This window comes from Rhincodon typus, chromosome 20, assembly GCF_021869965.1.
Source record: "Rhincodon typus isolate 14 chromosome 20, sRhiTyp1.1, whole genome shotgun sequence".
In the NCBI taxonomy this organism is placed as follows: Eukaryota; Metazoa; Chordata; class Chondrichthyes; order Orectolobiformes; family Rhincodontidae; genus Rhincodon; species Rhincodon typus.
Window position 1 is genome coordinate 27,071,405 of NC_063351.1, and position 23,300 is coordinate 27,094,704.

A 23,300-nucleotide genomic window follows, 5' to 3' on the forward strand; every position below is an offset into this window, starting at 1 on the left:
CACATTTCACTTCATCAGAAAAGCACTTTATCTGAATTAGAAGGAGAGAGCAACTATATCAGGTCACATACCTATATTTAAAATGCTTTTTACATCAGTTCAGAACCACTATTTCAGCAATATCTGAAGGTCTCTTTTTCACTTATCAGAACATGTTTTAAGGTGTTTAGTTTTAAGGTGCTGTTACAATAAATTGTTCTTAAGTTGCACATACAGAGGACCTTTAATATAAAAAGAAACATCACATGGTGCACCAGAAAAACATAACAGACAAATGTGACACTGAGCCAAAAAGATATTAGAAAGAGTGACTAAAAGCTATTTGCTTAAAGAGGGACTCAGAGAAATAGTAGGTTGGAAAAGCAAAGAAGGCTTAAGGGAAAGAATTCTAGAGCTCAAAATTGAAATGACTGAAAACACTGACAACAATAATTGAGCGAAGGGAGAGAGTGATGCTGAAGAAACTAGAGCTGTAGTAATCTGAAATGTTCAGAAGGTTGCATGGTTGAGGGAAATCATGGTTGTGGGAGATGTGAAGATTGTGATACTCAAGGTGCAGTCTGACCAATGCCTTGTACAGAAACATTTAGTGCAAAACTCTAGTTAGCACGGCAGTGCATTACTTACTAATCTCAAATAAAAGGTAATTTACACTAGAGGGGCCAATACACAAGGTATGGAAGTAGCTGTTATGGTGCAGTAGTTGTGTTCCAAATCCTGAGTTAGAAGGCCTAGGTTCAAGTCCCACCTGTTTCAAAACATGTCAGAAGAGGTTAATTAAAAATAACTACAAGAAAAGGAGATAGTAGGAACTGCTAATGCCGGAGTCTGAGATAACAAGGTGTGGAGCTGGATGAGCACAGCAGGTCAGGCACCATCATGCTGCCTGGCCTGCTATGTTCACTCAGCTCCACACCTTATACAAGAAAAGGAACATGACTTCCAGAGCCATCAGGCCCTGAAAAGCATCCCATGTGCTTCAAGTATTTCTGTTAATTTATTTTAAATACATTGAAAGATATAAACACAGAATAATTTCCTGAAGTGCTTACTTGAAAAAGGTAATTTTGCTTTGAAGAATAAAGGCCATTTACTAATTACAGGGATTAATTTTAACTTGTATTATCCGTCCTTTTCAGGAGAAAGGAGGTGAATTATTCACTACGGAATGCCTAGCTTCTGACCTGCGCTTGTAGCCAGATAAATAGTATTTATACGGTTGATCCAGTTCAGTTTCTAGTCAATGGTAACCCCCAGGATGCTGATAGTGAGGGATTCAGTGGAGGCAATGCTGGTCAATGTCGAGGGGCAGTGGTTAGATTCTCTCTTGTTGGAAATGGTTGTTGGCCTGTCATGGTGGCTCAGTGGTTAGCACTGCTACTCACAGTGCCAAGGACCTGGGTTTGATTCCACCCTAAGGTGACTGTCTGTGTGGAGTTTGCACATTCTCCCTGTGTCTGCGTGGGTTTCCTCTGGGTTCTCTGGTTTCCTCCCACAATCCAAAGATGTGCAGGCTAGGTGGATTGGCCATGCTAAATTGCCCATAGTGTTCAGGGATGTGTAGATTAGGTGGGTTATAGAGGGATGCTCTGGGTGGGATGCTCTGAGGGTTGGTTTGGACTTGTTGGTCTGAAGGGCCTGTTTTCATCCGGTAGGGATTCTAGGTCTAGGGTATGTGTTACTTGTCACTTATCAGTCCTACCTTGTCTGCATTTATCACATTCATTCAGATGAAAGGATCCTATATTTTCCAAAATATATCAATCAATTTCATTAATAAATTTTAATTTCATAATTTTATCTAACAATTGGAGCTTATTAGGCGGGCAGTTTTAAAGTCAGTATTTATAAGAGGTTATGGCAGGTAGATCAACACAAAGGCAGAGACAGGAAATGTTGAGTCTTACACTCTTTCCACATTCTTATGGTGCCCTTTCTCAATGTCAAGCGTATTTTTGGGGCATAGGACTGTCCTACCCATAAACCTTAAAGGTGTTACATTAAAAGTTGTGCACTCTGATTCTTCCGTTATAATTTATCAATTTTATTCACAAAAAGGAAATCTAAAAACATTTGAGTTTATCTATGATTCAACCAGACCATTTGTTCTCTTAAATCACTACCCCTCCCTATTCCATTTATCAATACTTTCCATTTGTTTCTTGCTGAAGGCACCAGATCTCTTCAGCTTCTTTCCACAATTTGCAGGAATGCTGTTTCCATGAAAACAGAATGCTTTTTGCCTCTTTAACAAACGACAGTTGTCTTCTTCCCCTTTCACCCCCAGCAAATTGGGTCAGAAATGGGCCTGCATCACAGGAACAGTGTGGGGCTGACTCAATAGATCAGAAGATATTGGGCGTTGACTCTTACCTAAGGAATGAAAGTAAGCTCCTGGTGTTAGCAAAACATCAAACAGGTACTGACAGATAAATGTCACTGGGAGGTTACGTGCAAGGTATATGATGAACCATAATATGAATATAGTAAAGCCTGTGACATCTCTCCACTAATGGTATTTTCTTTTATTGCAGTTCAAAAGGTTATATTTTGTTTCACTGAAAACTGGAAACATTTATTCTACCAGAAGGTTACAGTCCATATTTTAAGGTTGACAGAGCAAGGATAATATTAAATGAAAAGTAGATCAACTGATTGAACCTTCTCAGTGTCATCAATTAACAAGCTGACAGTGATCTTTACCCAGAGATGTGACTCTGCTTGGAGCTCTTGCCACTATAAACAAATTTACTATCTGTCGATGAAATCTTATACGCAAATATTTACAGGTTATTTTCATTTTTCCTTTAATAAAATAAAACATGATCTCTCCATGAAAAAGTATTGCCTCTTAAAAGAATTTGGGCAAGTCTGGAAAACTTACAGGAATATAGCAGTAGCTTTCACTTTGCTGCCCAAAATTATTACCAGATGCATTGTGGGCTGATTTTGATTGCGACACATGTATAACATTTAACCTATCCTTATTGGAAACATTGTACTGAGAATGAGTCTGAGATGATGTGATATTTTCTTTGTCTTTGCATTCTGTCAAAAAGTCGAATCAGATGTTGTTGCAAAACTAATGAATGAACACCAGTTCTGAGTGGAATAAATTTCACTTAAAGTTGGGTGTAGTGACAGTATCCAACATGTTTTGCAATTTGTAGTATATATTGAAGTCTTTTGAAGCAGCTTGAAGCAATGAAAGATTTACCAAACTTAGTAACATTAAAAGTGGATCTTGTTTTAGCTTCCATTCTTGAATAAGTTAAACACACTATACCAGATACACAAAAGCAACAAATTACATTGATTACCAGAGGTTTACCACACAACTACTAACTGAAAATATACACTCTTGTGTTGGATAGGACCATTGTAAGGGATGACAGCTCATCATTGCCTTGAGATTATATTGTGTGATAGCAATGTAAAATGTTTATCAAATTCTAAGTTCTTGATTAAATAATATCTCTAGTAAAATGACAGGTCGATTTCATATTAATTTCTTAAATTGTTACAGAAGAATTCAAGTTTTCTATTCTCACCATGTTTTTGTAAGCAGATTGTGATTTCATTTTTCCCTTTTTTAAACATTAGTTGCACATTGCCCCACTCTCCCTGTTTTTGGACTCTGCTTTAGTAAGGATCTCAGCAACACTACTATAACGTTAACCAAAAGTAGGGCTTATTTTCACTTACCCTTAGATATGAAGTGTGGTAGTGGATATTTCACAACACAGGAAGGTTTGCAAACATGCATGTTGAAATTAGATGAAAAGGATAGAGTTTCTTCAATTTAGCAACAACTTGAGTATGAAACATTTAAGAGATCCTATTTAAGATGGAATCCAAAAGTCCACAGCTGGAATTCCTTTGTGAAATTGGGTTATTGGCTTACTGGCAGTTCAGGAGTTGTGAACGGGTTCTTCAAAATTCCATTAAAGGTCTTCTGAGGAATATTGGTGAAGTATAATTTCTGCTTTGCTGTTTTAATGAAAGGACTTGAATTTGTGCAGAGGGTACAATTTCAGGTTAATGCCTGCTTTTACTTGCCAAAAGATTTTCCTTAGTAGTTTGGAGTTAGGAGTTTTGATATTGTTAATAGATGTTGTATGAAGCAGTGTTGACTCTTTAATTGTCAACTATTTTAAAATTATTTGGTTAAAAAGGTTTAGTACCGTGTGAATCATGTAGCCAAACCTCCTTTCTTGGGGATGTAGGGTTTGGTGGGATAGTTACCATTGAGACAAATGTTTGTATTGCAGATGCAATGTAAATGGTGTCGGAATCCACTTGGGAAAATGTGTTGATGCTCAAGCTTCACTTCACCTGGGATTATCTTCTTAAGTGCCCATACATACACACAGACAGACATAGACAAACAAAATATCATCGATATTATGGGAGGAGTAAAAATATGAGGGGAATTGATCACTCTTAAGGAGATAAGGCTGAGGTTGCGTGATAACCAAGATTCAGTCCTAAATGTGGAAAGGTAAATGACATTCAAGAAGAATAGAAAGCTATGTGAAGGTGAAGCAGTAGGACTATTAAAGTAAGGATGGCATCGGTGGAGCAGTTAGAGATGACCTTGGTTTAGGTGATCAGGATGCAAAAACCAGTGTGATGATACTATGGCTTTAAAAGGTGTATTTTGTCCTGGTTTTCTTTTAATGAAGCAATTTCCTATAGCGATTTCCCTATATTGTGATTTTCTATTGTGTGAGGCAGTGTAAGAATGCAACTATCAAGTTATAGGAGAACTACCTATACTACTAACACTAGTCCCACTTTCCAGCTCTTGGCTCATAGCCCTGAATGCTATGACATTTCAGGTGCTTGTCCAAGTGCTTTCTAACGGTTGAGGTTTCCCACCTTAATTACCCTCCCACGCAGTGCATTCCAACACCCACCACACTGGGTTTAAAGGTTTTTCCTCAAATCCCCTGTAAACATCCTGCCTTTCACATTCAAATTATATGCCCTTGTTATTGTCTGTTTAACTAAGGGGAACAATTGCTTTCTGTTCACCCCATCCAAGCCCATCATAATCTTACACACCTCTCTCAGGTCCCCCTTAACCTTCTCTGCTCCAAAGAAAACAATCCGAGCTGATCCAACCTCTTCATCCCAGGCAACCTCCTAGTGAATCTCCTTTGTACCCACTCCACATCCTTCCTATAGTGTGGTGACCAGAACTGCACACACTACTCCAGCTGTGGCCTAACCAAAGTTATGTAAAGCTCCAAAATGATCACCCTGCTCTTATAATCTATGCCATGTCTAATAAATCCTGTATACCTTTTTAACTATCCTGTTAACCTGTCTTGCCAGCTTCAGTGATCTGTGGACAAGCACCCTAAGATCCCTCTGCCCTGTGAACTTCCTAGTGTCTTGACATTCATTGAGTACTCCCTTATCTTGTTCCTTTGTCTAAAGAGCATCACCTCACATTTATCAAGGTTAAATTCCATCTGCCGCTGCTCTGCCCACCCGACCAATCTGTTTATATTTCCAATAACCTAACACCTTCCTCCTCACTGTCATTACCATTACTTATCAGCTTCCCCACCCCCCACATTCTCATCAACATCATTTATGATTAATGCAAATAATAAGAGACCCAGCGCTGATCTCTGTGGTACACAACTGCAAACTGGGATCCAGTCACACAAACAGCTTTTTACCACCACTCTCTGTCTCCTGTCACTAAGCTAATTTTGGATCCAGTTTGTCAAGATACTTTGGATCCCACAAAATTTTACCTCCTTTATCAGGTTCTCACATGGGATCCTGTTGAAAGCCTTGCTGAAATCTATATAAACTTCATCAACTAGCCCAACCCTCATTAAACAGTTCTGAGGAAGGGTGACCAGACCCGAAACGTTAACTCTATTTTTTCCTTCACAGATCCTGCCAGACCTGTAGAGCTCCTCCAGCAATTTTGTTTTGTTCCTCATTAAACATTTGGTCAACTCTTTGAAAAATTCCACTAGATTTGTTAGGCGTGACCTACCTCTGACAAGGGCATGCCGATTATCTCTGATCAAAGTTTGTCTCTATAAATGGAGATTAATTTTCTCCTTCACTATTTTCTCCAGTAGTGTCTTTCCCATTGATGTTAGACTCACTTGTCCATAGCTCCCTGACCTATCTCTACCACCCTTCTTGCAGATTGCCCTCTTTCCTTGGTTACTCTCTTCCCCTTGGTATACATGCAGAATATTCTGGGATTCTCCATAGTCTTGCCTGTGAGCATTTTCTCATGTCCCCTCTTTACTCTCTGAATTACTTTCTTGAGATCCCCCTGCACTTTCAATACTCCTCTGGGGCCACCATTATTTTGCTCCCTTTGTACCTGTTATACATTTCTCTTTTCCTTCACATCCAGTCCTGAATTTTCCTGGATATCCATTGGTCTCTGGGTTTGTTGCTGCTACATTTCATGCTAAAGGAGAAATGTTAGCCCTATACACGCCTAATACCCTTTTGAATGCCTCACACTGTCTACTATAGATTTACCTTCAAGTAGGCCTTTAGAACAATTCCCAATAAAACTCTTCTATTCTAGAAAGGAGATTAGCAGAAAAGTATAGATCAACTGGCTTGATGTCTATTGTGGGAATGGTGTTAAAATCAATCATTACAGAAGCTATGGTTGGGTACATTGAAAAGCTCATGGTAGTCAGGAAAGGGAAATCAAGTCTAACCAATTTATTATAGTTCTTTGAAGGAGTAGCATATGCTGTGTATAAAGGGAGCTTGTAAACATACTGTACTTGGATTTCCAGAAAGCATTTGACAAGACGCAAAAAAAATTATGAAAAGTAGGAACTCATGGTGTATGGAGTAACATTTTAGCATATATAGAAAATGGCAGAAAACTGACAGCATGCATAAATGGTTATTTTTCTCATTGGTAGGATGTGACAAATGGAGTCTTGTAGGGGTCAAGTGTATTTAAGACATGAATGGATAGGCTCTTAATTAGCAAGGGGATTGAAGGTTGCAGGGAGAAATCAGGAGAATGGTGTTGAGAAACAAATCAGCTACAATTGAATGGTGGAGCAGACTCAATGGGCCAAATGATCTAATTCTGCAGCTATAACTTATGGCCTTGAAGCTCATTAGGGCCTCAGCTTTACATTTAGATATGGGAGTGAAGGCATGGCAGCCAAATTTGCAGATAAAATGAAAATAGGTAAGAAAGCATGTTGTGAAAAAGACACAAGGATGTTGTAGATTAATATAGCTAAGTTCACTGTGTTGGCAAAACTCTACCAGATGCAATATAATGTGTGGAAAATGCAAAGTTGTTCACTTTAGTAGGATGAATGAAAAAGCAGAATATTACTTCGATGGACAATGAGTGCAGAATTCTGAGGTACAAAGGGATCTCCCTATTCCCTAAAAATTAGTATGCATGTTACAGCAAGTAGTTGTGAATGCTCATGGAATACTATTCTTTATGATGAGAGGAATTGAGCATAAGAAGTAAGGATGTTAAACTTGAGTTATGCAGGTCATTGACGAGACCACATCTTAAATATTGTGCGCATTTTCTGGTGGTTCAGAGGAGGTTTACTAGAGATATATTTGGAATAGTGGGTTATCTTAAGAGGAAATATTGGACAGACTGGGAATGCTTCCACTGGAGCTCAGGGAGTGAGGGGCAACTTGCTTGAACTTGGTAAACTCCTGAATAGTATTAGCCGACTGTAGGTGCGTCCAGAATTAGAATTCACCCTTTTACGACAAAGGTGAGGTAGGAACAAAAACAGAAGTTGCTGGAGGCTCATCTGTGAAGAAAAAATCGGAGTTAATGTTTCAGTTCCGGTGGCCCTTCCTCAGAACTCAGGGATGAGATAGGGTTGTGTGACCCGGTTGTCTGGGGCATTTCATTGAATATTTCTAAGCATTTTGAAAGTAGATAGATTCTTGTTAGGCAAGGGAACGAAAGTGTATTGCAGGTAGATGGGAATGTGAAATTCATTACATGACAGATCAACCTTTTACTTATTGAATGTTGGAGCTGGCCTCAGGGACCAAATTCATATGTTCCAATGTTCGTAATTGTTGGTTTGGCATCCACAGCCAGATTGTCTGGATACAGGTGGGAATGAGGAATTGGCTGGCACTCCCACCTGCAGAACGTTCTCTCCGTTTTGTGCCATCCTCCCTTCTCTACAATAACCTTAGTGCACATAGCATTAATGAGTCTGCCAGCTGCCTTACACTTTGGGCAATTTAATTGGCCCTCCCACACCCGTGAGTTGCCTGTCATTTAGAAGAATGAAGGGGGAACCTCATATAAGGATACAAAAGTCCAACAGGCCTAGACAAGGTAAGTGCAAGAGTGATGTTCCTGATGACTAGGGAGTTGAGAACCAGCAACCATTGTTTAAGGATATGGGGTAGGCCGTTTAGGACTGAGACGAAGAGAACATTCTTCATGTAGAGAGTGCGGAACCTGTAGAATTCACTGCCACAGGAAGAGACCAAAATATTGAGTGTTTTCAAACATGAATTAAATCTAGTTCTTAGAGCTAAATTGATCAAAGTGTATGGTAAGAAAGCAGAAACAGGGTAGAGAGTTAGATCACTGTATGATCAACCATAATCATATTGAATAGGAGAGCCGGCTCAAAGGGTCAAGTGGCCTATTTTTGCTCTTTTTTTGTGTTTCTGGGTTTTTATCCCTAATTTGACAGTACTTTAGCAGGTGTCTTCCTAATTAGCCTTGTCCAGAAAGATTGCACCCAATATCCCATTATATTTGTAACTTGGAATCAACCCTATTTGGACTCAAGTAAGAAAATTCAGCTCCCTTTTGTCACATATTTACATATGAATTAATTCAATTATTTTTGAAGGAAATTGGAAAGGACATATCAGGAAACCCAATTAAAATCTTATTCACCAGCAATTTTCTCCTTGTAGGAGTGACTGGGTGACATCGTATTGCGTTCTGTTGAGCAATGACAGCTACAGCTGGGTGACTGTCAATAATGGATCAGATGATATGGTGAGCTCTTTGATATTTGCAATGATTTTGTAGAGATGAAGAGAGGCCAACTGCATTTAATAAGCTTCACTTTAAAATTACAAATGCTACCGTGGTTAACACATTCCAACCATAAATGCAAAACAAGGATTTACCAGTTTGGAACTTTCCATGTGTAATGGTCCGATTAGAAGTTGACAATTGTCTTTAACATTCCAACAGAGCTGGGAATGCTCCTGTATTTTCGATTTCCCATTTAGGCACATAGTCAGGAGCAATCAATGTGGCCTAGTTTTGTACTGAGCCTTAAATAACTGCTATTGCCCTCTTTAAAGCAACGAAAGAATCTCATGTCTGCCTTAATGAAGCCCTTTTATCTTATAGTCGATGGCACACAATGAGCCACCATATACTCACTGGTCTGTACTCAAAGCCCTGCCACCATTTTGGATGTTTAATTGTCTGAAAAATAGGCACAGTGCTATTAGACTTTTCCCATCAGAATTTTATAAATATTCTTCAATAGATTCTTTCAAAATGTTTTCAAAGATAAGGTAACATTATTTCCTTCTGAGACAACTTATTTTATTGAGTATCTTCTAGTTACACTGCACCCACTGATGCCTTCTTACCTTTTACAGAGTAGTAAAAACAAAATCCTGTGTGAATCACTTGCTGACATTGTCTTCAATGTATTAGTTCACTTTCTGTCTTGGGGAAAAGGGCTAGGAAGGAATAGTTAAAACAACCTTTTGATAATATATCTTTTTATTTGTGAAAAAGGGTCCGTTTGGCAATATTATATAGACGGCTTAGGACATTTCACATGCCATTCACTAGGTAAGTGAGAAGGTAATAGAATTGGCAGCATGACAGTAATATGAGAGCATCATCAATGCTGATGTGGCACTAATTATTGTGTTTTACAATGATCCTCTTTAACTATTATGTAAAGTAGAGATCAGTGTCTAACCTTTCTCCTAAGCTTCACACCAGAAGTAAAAGTTTAAACTGAATATCTCTGCCTAATATCCATAGGTTCAAAAAAAACTGTTTGTGTCAAACTGGTCATCTTGTTCTGAGATATACCACATTTTACATATTTCTGAATTAACACATTAATTGTTCATTCTAGCATCAGCATAGATTTCTGAAAATTGGAATCCTTGCTCTCAATCCATGTAAGCCATTCTTAATAGATGGGATAATAGCACTATTGTGTCTTTCCATTGTTATTACCTTGTTCTATGATAACATGCCACTGATGTCTATGGAATTACTGATGAACTTGTGGCTTTCTATTGTCAAGATTTATAATCAAACACTTGTGAAATGGTTTGGATAAAAACACTGCTCCAGCCAAGGAAAGTCTTGTCAGCAATGGTTAATGAAGAAGTATCTGATAAATAAATGTAAAATTATCCCTTTTTTTGCTGAGCCAGGGACATTGTATATGCTTCTTTCGGTGTAAAAGCTTTGACTGGCCCATTGGCAAACTAGTAAACTGTTTCTAAGCTCTCTCAGCAGACCTCTGTATCAAATTGATGAAAAATAAGTCAGCTTTGCAATCATTTTGGGATGTGTACTGGTCTAGTTTTATCAAAAAGGCCATCACATAGAGTGAATTACCTCCAATTATCTGTAGCTACCTTAACTTGAAATACTGCTCTGTTATAAATTTTGAAAATACTGTTGCTTTCCACGTTATTATTCAATGGATCTTTATTTTTCAGATATTCAAAGCAAACCAAGAGAAAGAGATTCCTGTACTTAATGACTTTCCCACTCCAGTGGTTGCTAGGTACATAAGAATTAATCCTCGGAGTTGGTATCCGGATGGTGACATTTGCATGAGAGTGGAAATTTTGGGCTGTCCCATGCCAGGTAAAATTTTGTTTCAACATTGTCCAATATGATTGCTGAATCAGATTCCCTTGCAAATATACTTGTTTTCAACTCAATTCAGCCTTTACTTTGACAATGAAAAACATCAAAATGTAGTCAAGTGCTGTGCTTTGCATGAATGGCACACCATGATTGTTCTTGAGTCTGTAGTTCTCCAGAAACAGCTGCACCTCTCATCAATCTTTTCTAATAGAACTGGAACACCGACAACTGCCCAACCAAGTGAAACATTGTCCAGGTATGTCCTATAATACAAAGCATGCCAAATCCAATCACTGCCCCATCAGCCTTTGTTCAGTCATCGGCGCATTGATGGAAAGTGGTGTTGACCGTGCTATCATGTGGCTTTCCTTTATATGTCTTCATTCTCTCTTCTAATGTGTTGTTTTTGTCTACAAGTAAAAATAGTTCATGAAATGCTGGAAGTTTGAAAAGTGCAAAGGGACATTGAGGTGTCCGTGCTTCATTCCAGTGGTGTGACTGAATAAACATGAATCATGCATCTCAGTTTTGTTGAATGCTTGCTGTGTGTGCCAACTTGATACCATAATATGACATTACTTCCAGTATTAACTTGCAGCTTGAAACCTCCAGCCATGCACATGGAAACAACTATGGAAGAGGGTATTTTGGATCTTTCACCTGTTTACTGAAATAGTGTTAGTTAGTTATTTCATGTAAAGGACCCTCTGAGAAAAAAGTGGTCATAATGAGGGAACAGATTGAGTTTGATTGTGATGCGCTAAGTTGGAAAAATAGTATTAAACCTAAGTCAAATACATAAGTAAAATTCAATCCTTTATTCTGAGTTTCACATGCTTCTCACTACAGACATGGTCAAAGGAACGTGCTGCATCAGTTTTCAGTCTTTGCTTGTATGCAACAAGACCTGGGCAACATCTTGGCTGGTATTGAGCCATAGCAAAGCTTTTTCATACTATTCTCCACAGCTGAAATTATCACCAATGTGCCATAACTCTTTGAAGCACAGCTCAAGCTATCTCACCAGTGGCAAAAGTATTTGCCATGCAGCAGAGAGTAGGAATAAGTGGATCTTTTCTCAGGCTCACAGGATGTCACAAGTGGTGTGCTGCAGGGACTGCTGCTGGACTTCTTTCCAATGTATATAAATAACTTTGATAGAAGTGTGGTAGCTAAATTTGCTAAATACACAAAGATAGGAAGGAAAGGGAGTTGTAAAGAGGAAGAGTCAGAGGGGACTTAATTGAAACATTAAATCCTGAGGGGACTTGGTAGATGTTGATAACTTGTTTCCTCTTGTGGGAAATTGTAGAAATAGGGGTCATAGTTTTAAAATAAGGGGATGTCTGTTTAGACTGAAACAAAAGGAAAAAAGATTCTCTCAGAGGATGTGAGTCTTTGGAATATTTGTCCTCAAAAGGCAGTGGATGCAGAATCTTATAATATTCTTAAAGCAGATGTAGATACATGCTTGATTACCAAGTTAATAGAGAATTGTTGGGGATATGCAGGTATGTATTTTTGAGGTTTAAATCAGATCAACCATGATCATGTTCAATAGTAGAGCAGGTTCAAAGGGCTGAGTGGCCCACTGTTATTCATATGTTCAGATGTTCACAGCACATATCTCCTGGGATTTCTGGTCCTGGCAGTATATTTAAAATGTAGTTGTGCACCAGGTCAAGTGCAGTTAATCCAGAACCATCCTGCACAGTTCCCGTTCCTCATGCATTACTCAAGTGATGGCAGACAGAGACAAGTTAACTCCACACTTTGCCAACAGGAACCTGAAGTTCCTGGTGGATGGGGTGGTGCAAAGGAGGACTGTCCTCTTTCCTCAGGCCTGCCAGAGGAGGCCGTGCCACTAGAGATTGCCAGTCTAGTCCAAGGTTACCACCAAGATAAACGCAGTATCCTTGGTCTGAAGTGACACCAGCAATGAGAAAGAAGGTCAATGACCATTGCACTTTGTGAGGGTAAGTACCACTATATTGTCTCTGCTATCTCACATTCACTTTAACTCTGTTACAGCACCCAGCTCCCACCAAGGCTCATGGTCTACCACTGTCACTGCTGTATGCAACATCTTCTTTCACTCTCACCGCAGTTCCCACCCCACTAACCCTCCATGCCCTCTGCGCTGACTAATCACTTACACAGAGCATCTTTCCCTCATCTGCATTAGTGCTGACAGATATGCCAGCCACTTTCATCTTGCTCAATTCCTTTTTCTCTCTCATTCCATAGGATGGAAGGGGATCATCTTGGGTCTGATATTTGTTTCCTCATCTCCTACAAGAAGCTGACCCTTACCTCCCTTGACTTGGCTGACGAGAACTATGACCATTCATCTAATGGTGTTGAAACCTTCATTTCCTCGGAACAAAATTAGAAGTTTTGACCATTGTTTGCTGCTGTCCCATGACTGCCACTGTGAATGTACCCTTAACATGCCTGAACTTCTGTCCCTATTTCACAAGCAATTCTCTCTATTATCTTCGGCAGGCACTAATGGCATCTACATATTCTCCACTGTCAAGAGGCTACCTGCCTTACATGTCTTCTCCTTCATCTCTGAGGAAAGAAACTACAGATCCCTCAGAGGATGCACTAACAAGAATGCCTCCTGTACCCTCCACCAGCTCTGATACTGACACTCACGGAGTATTTTATCCGGTATCAAGGTGGAAGCATATGCTTACAAGCCTTTCATTGCTGCATTTCTGCAGCTGCTTGAGGAAGAAATGCCCAAGTCACTGGCATTTGGTGCTCTGCCAGACACCAGGTGCTTGCTCAGTGCCAGGCAGGAGATAACCCCATGGTACCAGCTATTCAGAACTTCAATAAAATGCATGACTGACACAGGAGCAGCTGACAGGTTTGTTCGAGGCACTGGACAAAGTGACTCAAAGGTTGGAGGACTACACCAGTGCTGCTTGTGCCAGGCTGCTTCTGACATGAGAGCATCTGGTTGTTTCCATGGCCAGCTTGGCTGCTGCCATGGGGAGCCACATCCAGCATACTCAGTACTGGATATACAAACAGACCTGCACTCCATCCTTCTAACCCTTCGTGCTCAGCACCACCAACAAAGCAACACAGGGACTCATTCCAGGTCCTCCTTCCTCACAAGGAGATAGGCACCCAACTCAAGGAGAAACCACATACAGGCCCCAAGGAATCTCCTCTCAGGACACTTCAGAGGTGGATCTCCACTTTCCACTTCCACCCTGCCTGCCACCCTCAACTCACTGGGCAATCAACCTGAGAAGGGTGAACCTGCATCTGTTTAGATCTGTCTGGCCATCCAGCCATAAATGCCTCAGGGTCACCCAACCAAACTTCCAAGGCCGACAGACTTTGCTGTAGAGCAAGTTCCCTTCACCCTGGCTGTGGGGTCCAGGTCTGCACTTTGATGTAATGGCAGGGAATGGATGAAGATGTTCAGAGAGCACATAGGTGGCATGTGTGATATTTTAATGTAAAAAATTATCTCAATTGTAAATGTACTTACATTTCTTCATCATCTGTGTGAACAAAGGTGCAAGGAAAAGAATGAAGGAGATTAGCCATCCAAGGAGATGTTTCAATTAAGTTAACACTTAAGGTAGATTAGAGCTTGTTAAATGCCTTATTGAATGAACAACTCAACTCATTACTATTCAGCTTCCTAAATTTCTGAACGTGTCGAACAAACTACACTTTGAGATTTTCAAAGTGGAAGTCGGTGCAGGCACCTGGTAACTCCAGGTAACTCCTACCACTAGCTGCAAAGAGCCTCCATGATGCTCAGCATTTCTGAGTACCATCCACGTGCACCAACTGTATGTATATGCACCTCTTCACTCACAGGATGCTCAGGAGGCACAGGCCCACATTGCAGGACACATCAGCCATTTGCATTGAACGACTGCTGCGAGGAATTGTACACACAGCTCATGGATTGGACCAGGCTGCAACACAGAGCTGCTCGCTTGCTCTCTTAATGGTCACTCACTCAGTGCCGACTGTCTGCATGCTTGCAGCATCCATGCCTTGCCAGGCTGTGCCATGCCTGTTGGCACATTGGCACAGCAGCCAGAGCCAAAGGCTATTAGTGCTGCTGAATTGATGTGCTCTCTGCATGGACAAACAAGCTGCTTGTCAGTCAGGACCCTTCAGTTGTGGTGAATAGTTTGATTCACAGCACACCAATACATCAATCTAACACAGGCAGCATGTCCAGTCACCTGTGTGGTAAACACAATGCACATTTATTCAACCAAATGTCCATGTCAGAAACTGGGTGGGGTCTAGTCCTCAGTCCAGTCGGGGGGTCCAAATACAGTCACTCACAGGCACGCCCAGGCCCTTGGTCACGGTCAGTTGTCTGCTCAGGTCGGTCACGGCCAGGTAATTTGTCTGTTTTGTATCTGACTATTAGTCATGTAGGGCCAGCACCAGCAGCCAGGGATTCATATATAGTCATTGGGGAACTGCAAAGACAGTGATCAGGAGTCTGGTCAGTCATATCTGTCAATGTTGGTCAGTGATCTGGAGCATATACAGTCCTGGGAGTTGGTTTATTCATCATTGAGGAAAGTGCATGCGGGACTTGTAGGGGCATCAATGCCAAAAGGGGTGAGAGATCAAGGCTTGGTGAGGGGATTAGGGGTTGCAGGAGCAGAGGCATTTGTAGAGGTGGGGGCACGGACGTTGAGTGAGGCAGTAGAGGCAATAATATTGGACAGCATGATAGGCTACAGGGAGGGGCAGAGTAATGGGAGGTGGAGATTATTGGTCGTGATCACCTCCATGGCCTCCTCAGGGGGCATGTGGAGGAGCAGTGTGGGCATCATTAAGGTGTAATTTCAGGATTCAGTGGGTAGGTAGGACAGGTGGAGGCAAATTTCAATGTTATGTGTCTCTGCACAGGGTGATGGGTTGGAAATGGGCCATTGGGGTAATGCAAGGATAGAGGGGACTTAGAGACTTTTGGGGTACCGAGAGATCAGGCAGAGCCTAGTGCTGACAGTGCCCATCATGAGCTTCTGGGGTGGCTGGAAATACAATCCCTGGATAAATTTGTCTGTCTCACCTCCCCTGTTTGGGATGCAATAACAGCTGCTATCCCTTGAGAGAATAGGACATGTGGAGGGAGGTTAATGCCTCTTAGCCCCCTCTCACCTAGCCAGTAAGTCAATGCCTCCTTCAGTGCAGGCAGTTTAGTTTATTCAACATGGAACTCAGAAAGCTTGACTCAATCTGAATTAGGTGAACCACTGCAGCTATTTAGTTCCATGAAGGGTCTCAGGTATAATAATTAGATGATGGAAGTTAAAATTTGATAGTCCATATTTATCACCGTTGTAACAATAGAAAAGCAAATATTTATTAATATCAAAGCTGTCACCCTTATCCAAAGTTTCATTAAGGCATCAGTGCTTGATGTGCAGCTGGGAGTAGCAGATTGGAGGCTTTCTTAAGAGTAGCCATAATATCCTGTGCCCCTTTTATTAGAAGGGTGGTTTCCTTGCTGTGATGTCAGCTTATTAGCTTTCTCCTCAAAGGAGTCATTGAGCTTTATGTCAGGCATCTGCTGTTTGGTACATTCATGCTTATTGTGCATGTTTTTCTCCTCCAAAAGAAAAGAAGCATTAAGAGACATTAACAAGGGTTTACACCACGGTGTGCATAGATACAGATAGATGCAGATGATGTGAATCTTCAGAGCTGTGATTGTATGCATTACCAATCAGAAGAATGTTGTAAGGTGGAAGTTAGGTTTTATTGTAAGGTATTCATCCTAAAGCTATGTGCTATGGTGGTGTCCTTGACCCTTGCAAACCTTTGGTATAAAGCTATGAGATTTGATATTCTCTGGGTTGTGGTGAATGTTCAGTGACCTGGTGTTGGAGCTTATTTTTATGTTTGGAGGGTGAAACCCGGCAAATGTGTGATTGGTAGAACTACTGTGGTGCAAGTGGTACAAAACTGGGAGCTGCACATAAAACTTCCGATGGAGATGCCTGGCACCCACCCTAGTGTGTGACTGTCCTCTGTGCTGGTGACCTTACAATGCTGATTTGTGCTCATAGGAGCATGAAGCATTGAGTAGATGATTGTATATAATGATCTGGCTGAGCCCAGCAGATTGTTGATCCTCTTGTGGCACTAGGGCCAAGTTCTCTTGAGTCGCACACAGGTGCTGACCTTTGCAGGCACCTTTGTGCAGGCTGCTTTCTGGTCAAGATGGCCTCCTGTTGCCATCTCTATGGAAAAGAATGTCCTTTCCGTCCTGTTCAGCATTCAGGAGAACCTCTAGAGAGGTGTTACTAATCCATGGCACCAGTTTTTGCCTGGTCTGTGCCATCTCCAGTGATGGGTGGAGGGAATGAGCAGAGATTAAATGAGGCTGGGTTGCTGAGAGTGAAGTACTGTCTGACACCTTTTTAAATAGTGCACCTGGAAACTGGGCCCCACAAGGTCTGGATGTGGGACATTGGTGGTGGGTGTGGGTGGCAGAATTTCCTGCCTGCTCATACAATTTGGCATTTTACCTGTGCATGTATGTTTAATGAACTGAGAAGAACATGAGAAAACCCAAGCCCTTCCTCACCCACCCAAATAAAAGAACTTCTCACTTTTAGGCCTGCCTCCACAGTTAGATTCTGTCCATCACCTCTGGTTTATTTGGTTCATTGATGAACAATGCAATTAACCGCTGCCCCCTCCTCTTTCCCTCTAGCCCTTCAGCTGTTTCCTTTTCGCATATACATCTAATATTTTTCTATAAGTTATCATTGAATCAGCTTCCACCAGTGTAGCTCATATCAAAACAACTGAATGTATCAAAACTTTCTCCAAATGTATGTGTAGTTATTTCACCAATTATCTTTAATTTGTCCTCTAGTTACCGAGCTTTTGTGGTTGGAAATAATTTCTTCTTAATTACTCTATCAACTTCATTATAATTTTGAACACTATTTAAATCACATTTTTAATTGTCATTGCTCCAAGTTCAATCCTAGCTTCTGTAGTCTTTCCAATAAATATGTGTACGTGTTAAGATAGAGAGCAAGTATGATTCAATAAGCACTGTTCAACTCTCACTTAAGGTGCTGGTTAAAAGGACAGTGATTCATGTGAAGGGATTTGAGAGAGAGTTCCAGAGCAGTGTGTGCAGCTTTGCTGTTGGCATTTCTGCACAGAATTTTGGATGCTTCTGAATGCCAAATTATGGCATTGTGCTCTAATATAAGATGCTTTTGTCTTCATTTAGCGTGATGCTGCCCAACAGGCTAGCAATATAAACATCTCAGTCATTATCAACACCAGAGGAAACATATTGGATTTGCTAAGGCTGGCAGTGGGAAAATACAAGAAACTTATCCCAATAGATACCGTCTCTCGTGATTTTAGAATTCTGACACTGGAATGGAGGTGCTAGGTTTAGTCGTCTAAATATCAGAGCTGAACTCACAGATTCCATTATTGCACAGTTCAATGCAAATAAATGGCAGTATAACAAGAGTTTTAGATTCCAAAATATTGTGCAAGATCTGGATTTTCCTGGAAGTTGCACATTTTGTTACTGCAATGCAATTGTATTCATTTACTTTGCAGTCATGGGTTTTGCAGAAAACTCCATGATGTTTGATTGATTCATCCTGCAGCTATTTAACAGTTATCAGGCCTTTAGTTGGACAGAGGCACGACTTCTGGCCCCTTCCACAAGGATTGCCAGCCAATCAAAGGGCATTGCTTCAGTGCCATTGGAAATGATGACCACTGCTAGGACCATGACAGTCCCCAAGGAAGGGCTTTAGGAATGGAGCCCAGACTGAGAGTTGGACTGATGTGTTACCGTGGAGAGGCTGGCAGGTACTGGTAAAGGAGCTGGTGATCGAGAGTTGACATTTTGGGGAGTGAACAAACATTGGCTTGTCATCATGTAGGTGGCGAGGGGCTGTAAACCTGTTGAGCATCTGCCCAGCAACAGTCAAATCCGATTCATTGATCTCCTACAGCCCTCAAAAGTCCAATGGATGCACAAGTCACTTGACACCTTGAGTTCTGAAGAAGGGTCACTTGACCCAAAACTCTGATTTCTCTCCACTGATGCTGCCAGAGCTTTTCCAGCAATTTCTGTTTTTGTTTCTGATTTACAGCATCTGCAGTTCATTCAGTTTTCACATGACACCTCCCTCTCCTCAGGTAAAGTAGAGGGGTAAGGCAGGCAGACATGTGATAGGTATGGTGTCATTGGCCTGATTACTTATTTCACTGTTCCACTCCCCTGCCAAAATCTCCACAGAATGGGAACACATATTTCCAGCCATAGCTTCTGATGGTATTGACAAGGGGGAAACTTTCTTGAAGATTCCTATTTCCCTTTAGCCTGTCAGATGGTTATTTGTCTCTGCATAGTTCATTCAATTTAATTGAAATGTTTATAACTAAGATAATTCATAACTCCTACCCAACCAGGTGGACTGTTCATCTCTCTCAATAGAATTAATGAACTGAAGTGTTAAAGTAACATATTATTGTCTGCCAGCTTAAAATCAGTTTCACAAAGGAAACTAAAATAGTGGTAAAGTTTTCTGCTTAAAGATTAAATGTGCGTGCTCTGATGAAGTAGGACATTGCAAGTAATGTCTGATCTGTATCCTGTGATAAATTGTTATTTTTATGCAGCTTATTTTTGTTTTCTTTACTTTCTTTGTTAAACATTAGGAACCCATTGTCACTGAAACATGTTTTGTTTGTTTATCATCAATTCCTTTCCTTTTTCCAAGCGGTGCCTCACATAATGTCAGCATCCAACTTGGCTGCAGCTGAGCTTCAGATGGCAGATCCTCGATAATATCATCTGACCTGGCCACTTCTGCAGCTAATCCACTGTTAGAATTGTCATCCATGCTTTCCTCATTCCCAGCTTTCCCTGCTGGCCGCCCCTTTTCTGAACTTCAACTCAACCAAAACTGCTACAATCCATGACTTAGCAAAAACTATTGCACTCACTCATTATCCTGATGCTTATTGATTCATGATTGACCAACGCCTCCATTTTAAAACTCTCGATCTAGTATCCAAAGCTCATCATGGCCACCCATCTCCCCAGTTCTGTAACATTCTTCTGTTTTGTATCCATCTTAAAATTTTGACTTCTTTCAACCCTGTCGCTCCCTCATTTGCCATTACCTTTGATCTACCATTAGTAATGGTGTGTTCAGCCAATTCATCCCTGATCTTTGGATTTCTATCCATGAACTCTACACTGCACCACCTCTACTTCTCTCCCTCTTTAAAACGCTCTATAAATACAGTTTTCTTTCACTAAGCTATTTGTCACCTCCATGGAATAGAATCAGTGGTAATGAGCTTGGCAAGTAGAAAACATGGGAGAATATTTTAGTGGTGGTGATCACAATTCAATTAATTTTCACATAAATATGGAAAAGAACAAAAATAGCACAGGATTAAAATTCTAATCTGGGGCAAAGCCAAGTTTACTCAGCTAAGGAGTAATTTAACGAAAGTGAAATGGAAAGAGCTACTTAAAGGTAAATCGTTGTCAGAATAGGAGACATTCAAAAGGGAGATTCAAGGGCTTCAGAGTAAATATGTTCCCATGAAGAGATAGGATGTGATGGCTGAATCTAAGACCTGCTGAATTTCAATGAGCTTATAGGGTAAAATAACACGGGATAGGAAAGTTTACATCCAGCAGAGCACTCAGTACTGCAGAACGCTGGGAAGAGTATCAAAAGTGGAGGGGTAAAATCAAGATAAAATTATGAAAATGAAAAGAGGGCATGAAAGAATGTTGTTGACCAAAATTATGGTGAACCCAAGGTTGTTTTATCAATACATTAAGAGGATAACTATGGAAAGAGAGGTCCACAAAAGACCAAAAACATAAACTATGTGCAGAGATGCAACATATTGGTATGGTTCTCAAATAGTTTTTGGCTGTCTTATAAAAAAGGGTCAATACAAACATTATAGTTCAGGAGGAGGAGCAAGAAGTATTGAATGTGACGAGTATTGGGAAAGAAGAGGTATTATTAGCATTAGCATCGTTGAACATTGGTAATCACTGGGGCCAAATGAAATGTATTCCAGACTGATAGAAGAATCCAGAGAAGAAATAACAGAAAGCTTGACAATTACTTTTCAGTCCTCACTGGATACAGATGTAGTGCTTTGGGACTGCTAATGTTGTACCTTTACTTAAAAAAGGAGCCCAAATAATTGCAGGCAGTATAACTTTAGTAATGGGCTAATTATGCAAATCAATTCTGAAAGGCAGGATAAGCTATCATGTAGAAATGTATGGACAATCAATGACAGCATAGATTTATTAAGGGAAGATCAATATTTGGCTAACTTGATTGAAATCTTTGAGAAAGGAACAAGGAAGATTGATGTGTGTAGTGCAGTTGATGTCATCTATGTGAATTTTAGCAAGGCCTTTGACAAGGCCCCCACAGTAGACTGGTTGAAAATAATAAAACTCCATGGGGACAAGGGGAATGTGGCAAGCTAGGTACAAAATAGTCTCAATATGGGGAAACAAAGATTATTGTTAATGGTGTTTATGCAACTGGAAGGCTATTTTCAGTGGGGTTCTGCAGATCTCAGTACTACCTTCTTTTTTGATGTATATATTAAAAATTTGGATGTAAATATGGGAGTCATGTGTAAGGGTTTGTAGATGGAACATAAATAGGCTGCATGTTGTTATTGATGAGAATAGTTATATACCACAGAAAATTCAAAGGTCTGGTCAAGTGGGCAGTTTAGTGTCTGATGGAGTTCAACCTAGAGAACTGTGAGATTTTGTATTTGGGGAAGCTATGGAGGTCAAACAAGGCAAAAGAATTCACAAAAATAAGAGATACTGAGGTATACAAGATATGAGGGACATTGGAGTGAATGTCCTGAGATCCTCAAGGTAGCAAAGTTGTTTAATAAGGTGGTGGTGACCTGCCTTCCTGAACGGTTGTAGAATTTTGTGGAAGGTACACATCACTGCTATTGAGCATCATTAGTGCAACCAAACTGTTTCTGTTTAAGTAAGTTTATCATGAGAGAATGTGTCAATCAGGTGTTGTTTATGGTATGGTTGTCTATAAAGACAATATAGCAACATACATTAAGTCAAAGGCAGGAAGAAATTTATGCAATTCAGCCAAAGCTGCACATGTATAACCAGCCCATGCTTTCAAGCCCCAGATAAGTCTTTCCACCATTAAATGTGATTCAGCATTTGGAAATTATTTACTCAAAATCCAGACTGTGTTACATCAGAAATCAACTTAAGATCGCAATCTGGGCCTGTAGATTGATGCATTAGTATGTGCCAGCAGCTGCATACATAAATACTCAGCAGTCTGTTTTATGTAGACCAAAGAAATCTGTATGTACATTGCATTCCTTTCAAACAGAGGGGTTGTGAAAACACTGTTGAATCCCTATGGTAACACTCTGACAATCAGATCCACCTGCCTCTTCTGAGAATTGATTGATGGTTAACAGTTTTTGCTGCATCGCCATGCCTATTATAGCTCAGTCAATCAACACCCTCTTCTCATGCTGTATAAAATGGTGTCTCCGTTTCCAATCTGTTATTTGCAAATTAGTTCTGATGAGTGTGACAAAAAGCTTTAACTTCTAGTCTCCTTTTAGCAATATTTAAGTTCTGTAATATGAAACATTTATTTAAAAATGAGTTGTGAATGTTGGGAGAAGACTCAAATAATTAGTATACTGAAACAGCACTATTTATACACCTTGCAGAGATCTGAGTCTGAGAAAAGACACTCTGGTGTTCTGTAATGGGCTATGGTCCAAAGGGAGACAAGAAGAGTCATCAGAGACTTGGGTTCGCCCTTAGATGGCTGTTGAAGCGCAAAAATACTTGCACTGTCAGCATGTTTAATGATGATAGAACAGAGCAGCAGGTTCACAGGAAGGTGTTAGGCATGTCAGATTTTATGAATCACTGTATTTAAACTGTCTATTTAATTCCAAGATCATTCTGGCTCCAAAGAACAGATAAAAGCATTTCACACTTGAAAGAATAGCTCATATGATTCACATTGCTTTGGTACGGGCTTTGAGAGGGGAAAAATCTGTTCAAGTCATTTGAATAATGCTTGCAGGGATATTGCTGAACCTGACAAACAGGTCAGTCTGCAAGAATCAGAGTTAGAGACAGCAGTCTCTGTTGTTTATCACATTGAATGCAGGTGGAAGTTCATGCTAGGATTGAAGAGATCAAATTCAAAAATATTTAACTGAGGCTGGAAGATTCTCCTAGCTTTGGGTAAAGAAATGAATCCCCAGAGTAACTCTCATTATCAAAATAAATTGGAGGTTATCCAGCTAGAAAATGGGCAACCACGTTTGAACT

At 40.4% G+C, this 23,300-nt stretch overlaps 1 protein-coding gene across 1 annotated transcript in view; it reads left to right on the forward strand.

The window, feature by feature from the left end:
• The window catches only part of LOC109914527 (inactive carboxypeptidase-like protein X2), a 141,161-nt gene that overhangs the window by 60,048 nt on the left and 57,813 nt on the right, over positions 1-23,300 (forward strand). The window contains exons 5-6 of the mRNA XM_020514124.2: positions 8,947-9,031; positions 10,744-10,894. Of these exons, the coding sequence (XP_020369713.1) occupies positions 8,947-9,031; positions 10,744-10,894 (236 nt within the window). The remainder of the gene's footprint in view (positions 1-8,946; positions 9,032-10,743; positions 10,895-23,300) is intronic.